Source organism: Ictidomys tridecemlineatus, chromosome 9 (assembly GCF_052094955.1).
Source record: "Ictidomys tridecemlineatus isolate mIctTri1 chromosome 9, mIctTri1.hap1, whole genome shotgun sequence".
NCBI lineage: Eukaryota > Metazoa > Chordata > Mammalia > Rodentia > Sciuridae > Ictidomys > Ictidomys tridecemlineatus.
The window spans coordinates 29,528,171-29,534,705 of NC_135485.1; the positions used below are offsets into that span (position 1 = coordinate 29,528,171).

At 33.8% G+C, this 6,535-nt stretch overlaps 1 protein-coding gene across 7 annotated transcripts in view; it reads left to right on the forward strand.

The window, feature by feature from the left end:
- Window positions 1–5,771, forward strand: part of Klhl5 (kelch like family member 5) — a 68,000-nt gene extending 62,229 nt beyond the window's left edge. For all 7 annotated transcript variants that reach the window (XM_078021197.1, XM_078021198.1, XM_078021199.1 and 4 more), the window contains 2 exons: window positions 699–870; window positions 4,667–5,771. In XM_078021197.1, the coding sequence (XP_077877323.1) occupies window positions 699–870; window positions 4,667–4,723 (229 nt within the window). In that variant the 3' untranslated portion in view covers window positions 4,724–5,771. The remainder of the gene's footprint in view (window positions 1–698; window positions 871–4,666) is intronic.
- Window positions 5,772–6,535: the final 764 nt, after the last annotated feature.

Below are 6,535 nucleotides of genomic sequence, written 5' to 3' on the forward strand. Positions count from 1 at the left end.
ATAAGTTGTGACTAGAAGGATAAAAAGAAAAATCAATGTTTCTTGATAATAATGAGCACTCTGTAGAATAATAAGACTTAGTTCTTTCTTGAGAAAGCAGTCAAGTTACACCTTGGTCTTCATCTGTATGGGGATAAAACATGCTTGTCACATGTTATAATTCAGGAAGGGAATGTGGAAGACTTTATACACTTTACCCCATAAATTATGGGCTTACTATAGTACTATATCCAGCAAAATTATGGTCATTGATAGAAGAGGTATCAAAAGAAAAATAGGTCATCTTAGCCAGAAGCATCTGTTCATCGAGAGACCACTTTGGGTGTCTAGTTAAGGTGCTTCATGAAAGGGACAAGAAGATCTAAAATGGGCAGCTACAAGATTGAGGGTATAAGTCATCATACATATAGCTTAATGTATTTAATTTTTCTACATTTTCAATAAATAGTTTAAGGCCTTGACTTAGTTTTTAGTATTTATTTATGTTAGCTCCTTTTAAGTGTTACACATATGCTAAATTAATCTATAATACTATAATTTAAAATATTTAAGAAAATACTGATCTTTTCTCTAAAACATGTTGAAATGATTTTTTTAGTTACAAAGCAGACAAGAAGACAGACTTAAAGGACAAAACTATTTTTACATATAATATTTTGAGAACAATGTCAGCTCCAGTTCTAAAAATTTTCTTTCAGATATGATCCCAAAACAGATATGTGGACTGCAGTGGCGTCTATGAGCATCAGCAGAGATGCGGTGGGGGTCTGTTTACTTGGCGATAAATTGTATGCTGTTGGAGGATATGATGGACAGACATACCTTAACACGGTGGAGGCTTATGATCCCCAGACAAATGAGTGGACCCAGGTATAGCCTTTTCATTTTCATTATCATACTCTCTTTTTGTGAAAATAATTTTTGGTAAAGAACCACTCAACTTTGTCCAATATTGAAATGTATTAGATGGATATGATAAGGTCACCTCTTGATTAAATAAGAAAAAACAAGAGACAATATTTAATTTTAAAATATAATTAAAATCCAAAATTACCTTCAAAGTATAAGTTAATACTCAAAAGAAATTATTCATTGATCCCATCACTTTCTTGGTGAAATGTTCTGGCACTGATAGAGCTAATAGGGCCACAGGAGGGCTATCACAGAAGGAGGAAAAAGGATGAAAAATAAGAAGCAAGAACAGAATCAGAGAAATTTGAATAATTTGCCCAATATACGAGCAATACTTTTTGAATACAGAAGCATTGATATTTGAGAGCTGATTAAATTAAATAACAACCTGATAAGATGGCAACCCTATAAATTACATTAATGAATAAGAAACTGGGCATGGCGAGCTTTAAACAGAAAGAATTCCATATCTGTTTCTGCGGGAGCTAAACACACATAAGAATCATCATCACCAAGACTAGAATCAGGACTTTGTGCTTATAAACACCCAGTTCAGTATTTGGCACATAAAAGACAATAACTGAGTCAAGGTTTTCTTATATGCAGGGAGCAATGGTAAGTATATCCCCAAAAAAACTTCTGAGAATCTGATTGTCAAAGAACTGACTTAGGTAGGTGAGAGATATGTGTGCAAAGGAAGAACCTACAGTATGAGAGAGGGGATATTAAGTATATCTTCAGACAAAAGAAGTGATTGTTGGGATGGCTTTAGTGAGGAAAAAGTGGGATTTTTTAAACTAAGCATCAATCTGAAGTGATCCAATTCAAAAGGTTAGAAATAAAGGAGAAATTGTGTGAGAAAACATGGAAGAAATGTCACTGACACAGAAATACACAAGACATATTGAGGGAAAATGGCTGGTTATAAACATGTATGCTAGAGAGGAGGAGCTTTTTTAAAAATATTTTTCAAAACATTTATTTTATTTACTTATTTTTTATGGGGTGATGAGGATCAAACCCAAGGCCTCACATTTGCTAGGCGAGCACTCTACCGCTGAGCCACAACCCCAGCCCGAGGAGGAATTATTAATGGAGAAGAGGTTGGGTCAGAGTGGAGCCCTATAAAGGCCAAGCTAATTAGTTTGGTAATCAGCAACCAGCAGAGGATTTTACCAAAGAGAGTAATACTGTTGGGCTCAGTGTAAGTTGGGTTAGGGCAGGGCAGCAGAGATACTGGATAAAAGGAAAACATTTAGAAGATTGCTTCCATTGCAAGGCTACAAGTGTTAAATATAGATGAAGTCAAGAGATATTACCATCCCCGCCAACCAGTCCTTACAGACCCATGCTTATTGGGTTGGACTGGGAGTGTGGCCTCTGAAAAAAGCAACAAAGGAATGATCAGAGAGAGTCTTAGGGCTAGTGGAATAAGATAGTCACAGGAAGGAGAGCATTTCAACTACATAAAGAAGAATGGAAATTCATCATTCATGATGTTGTGGGGCCCTCTGAGAATGTGACATAAGCAGAAGCCACCACACAATTTAAAAAGTGTGGGAGCTAAAATAAATTGACATTTATTGTGCACATTATATGTATCATGCTGTAAGCACTTCACATTAAAAAATGTACTTAATCCTCTCAACAACCCTGGAAGGTGTAAGTGATCTTATTTCTACTGTATAGGATAAGGAACCTGAGACACAGAAAGGTTAAATAGCTAACCCAAGATCACATAGCAAATAAATGGTAGGATTAGAATTTGAGCCAAGGACTTTTTTTCACAGTAGAGATGACAGCAAGAGGGTGAGAGAGATTCTGGTAGAAAAAAACTTTTGAGCATCTTCTTGAAAGAAGGATGGGAAACAGAATTAAGAGTAAAGACTGGTCATCCAGACTAGAGGGATAATATTACTTCCCGTGGCTTGAGGAAAAGATGAGAATATGAATATAATGGTACAAGGAGTTTTTAAGTGAAGAGAAAGGTAAGAAAAAGACTCTGATGCTACCTCCTTAATTTTATTTCTTAAGTAAATGATATCTCTTGGAGAAAGATAAAAGGGATAAGATTGAGTGTTTGAATTAGAGCTGCAGGATTTCCTTAGAAATTACATGATTATTAAATACAGATACAATTTAAAAGGCTTACAAAACATTAACTGTATTTGTGTTTAATGGCACTGGCCTGTCCTCAGGTTGGCAAACAACTGCTCATGAGCTCAGTATAGCCTTATACATGCTTTTATAAATAAAGTTTTATTAGAACAACAACATCGAAAATAAATTACATAATTACCTGATATCAGCCTCCCATGATGGCAGAAGTAGTTGTGAATGACTATGAAGAAGTCCAAAACGAGGTAGAAACTCTCTTTTTCTGAGAAGTACTTGATTTAAGCCCTTATATCAGTTATAAGAAACTCTGTTAGCCAATATTTGATACTTGTTATAACAGATAATTAATACTTTTTGCTAAAAATCAGCTAGTACCAAAATCAGTAATCTGGATCACATAGCTATTTTGCTTACATTCCACCACTAATTCTCTTTAAGGCACCTAAAAACGTGAACTTATACCCATAGAATCTGAGAATAAATGTTTTTCTCTCAATGTTTAACATATGGACAAGAGGTAATTTATATAGGGACTGAAATGAGATTGCAAAGTCTCAAGCCACCACCTACCCCACTACCAGCCTTGACTCAAAGCACAAGGTGACTGCAATGTATTCCCGAAGTCTAAAAGCTAAGCTTTCTAGTTGGTTGTCATGACAATATCACCTATTGACAGTGTGGAGGCTTAATATCATGGGAAAAATATATTGAGAAAAGCTGCTAAATACAAACTGACATTTGGTTTAAATGATTTAGAGGTTATAGCTTCTATAATACTATAATAGATATGATTTTAAAATAGGTTAATTGATTTTTTTCAAGGAGAAACAGTAATCAAAACTGATTCAGATGGAAAACGACTGAGAATTCTCTTACAATTAAAGTCTGGTCATTCTCAAATCTTCATGAGGGTGATGGTAGGGGTGGCAGAATAGGCAAACTAATTAGGAAGTCATCTTGCTATTAAAGATTTGACAGAAAACACTTTCTTATACCCTTATACGAATAATAACAAAGCAAATTTGCTTAGTATTTTGCTTTAGTCACCCCAACCCCAAATGCTAACATTTTAACACACCTGCATAGATTCTTACTGTGTTCAGAATGCTGTTCAGCTTTAATTGTTGAACAAGTAATCTTTAATCTTGTCCAAACCTTAATTTCAGCTATGAGTTGCCTAGTGTCTTGGGTATTTTTAAGAAAAAAAGAGGACAATAAGTGAAAGATGTAAGAATTGTTCCTTATCTATAAATTAAGATTATTGCTTAGATTCATTCAACAGGTTTGTTTCCACTCCTGCTAGAGGGTTGTATGGGTAGTATTTGTTTGGTGACAGCGTTACTTAAAGTGTTCAACATTTTTTTTTCACATCCATATTGTTCAACATTTTAGCCAAATATAATGTTTCATATAACTAATTCCTGAGTCATCTGAAAAAAAATCACCTTTAAAAAGAATGAGTACCACTAATCTGGTAATATGCCCAAAACAATTTAGGCTGAAAATTTGACATCAAGAGGGGAGGTCACAGTAGGGCTGAAGAAGCAGGTCTTTACCAACAAATAAACTATGTCACTATTTCAATGGGAGTAATATCCTCCAAATCCAAATATATCTCTTTTTGTTTCTTTTTTAGGTTGCTCCACTGTGCCTAGGAAGAGCTGGAGCTTGTGTTGTGACTGTAAAATTATAATTTAGTGCTTTGTTTTCTAAATGAAAATATCTTCTTCCTTTATTAATTTACTACAATTATTCTACTATCAGTGGATATGTTTTTAGTAAATGTGCAATATTCCTGGGCACAGAGTGCCTCATCCCAAGCTGAAATGTGGAGGAAAAAAAAAAAAAAAAAGCAAGGAATGGATGGACCAGGATTAAAACTTTCATTTCTTAGTAAATCAAAACTACAGCTGGTGGATTGTGAACATATGTTCCTGACATGAAACATAAAGAAAAAAAGTGCTACTCCAAAACAATCCAGTGTTAACCAGAAATTTCATTTATTCATAGTTTATCCCATTTTACTTACATTATCCAGATTGATTTTATAACAGCACAAACATCATTAAAAACTTCTAAAATATTATTTTGTAAGTTCATCATACATGAATTGCAGTAATTTTTGTTTAATCATAATCTCTACTTCTGACATACTGAAGACTATACTATCTAGTTTTTTCACCTACGCTATATATGCTTTGGTTGTGGATTTTACCTCTAAAATTGGCGTAGTCCAATGGCGGGGGGACGCTAAAGCATTAGAACAACAATGACCAAATAAAACAATATGATCTTTGGGGTCTGTTTAAATTTTCATTCCATTATATTTAGATTCATCAAGTATTACATGTATGATGTTCTTTAATTGAAATTTAAACATATGACAGTTTACATTAAATATATGCAAACTTATGTAGAGAAAATAAATATTATATGCCCTTTACTGTTCTTTAACTAACTAGTATTTAATTACATGAATTTGTTTTGTTTCCTTTTCTATTACAAAAAAAATTGTTTGATTTGTCTTTTGATATTGACAGAACAGGATGTTATTATGTTCAAGTTTTGTGTCTTCTGACCTGTCTCTTACGTTTTGTCACAGTTAGTAATCCATCATGCATTTTTGTAATCAAGCAGTTTGGAGGGATCGGGCTAATTCAATATTTGAAAAATAAGTCTAACGTGTTTGTTACCCAAAGTTTTGTACATTTGTAAACTCTAATTACATCTGTGAATGTTAATACTCTCCCTGAATTGTGTATTGTTTGCAAAAAAATGCTCGGGGCAGTAACGTTTTTTTATATTTCCTACTAGGCATAAGTCATTAATGAATCTTTATATAAAATGAGTCTAAATTCTCATCTTTCAAAATTCATTAAAAGTTGGAGCAAAATCTCTTTTTAAAAAAATGAATTGATTTTGAATGCACATGAAATGTTTCTGTCTAGGAACCCAAGAAAGGAAGTGCTTCTATTTTCAAATCAAATCCAACAGTCATTTTACTAATGTAGTCACTAAGAAAATAATGGTGATAGTGATTTGTCATCTATTAATATTTTACATGTTCATTTTGAGTGTGAGTTCATTGTTTTCCTGGCAAAAGATTAGTTATGAAGTATATTTATGTATATTATGAAGTATATTTAAGGGAAGGGAGGTGAAGAGCAAAAAATCTAAGAAACAAAACAAAAATTTTAGTAACAGAATCCTCATTACATCCTCACCTCCTTGAGGAAGCTGAAATCTTATGATCGTTTCTTGGAACACTCATTATCTGCTCTAGTTCCCTGTCCCCACAGAAGACTCATGTTAAAGTAAAGGAACTAATTCTCCCCTCCCAGGACTTGCTTTCCTTTATGGAATTTCCTACTCTAATTCAGGGCCTCTCTAGTGCAGTTTTGTAGGCAGTAGCACCTGCTTCCTGGGAATCATTAGACCCATTTCTTTTCAAGGGATGGGGAATTTACCAAGACTTTCATTTAGCTTCTAGTTCCCATCCTATAAT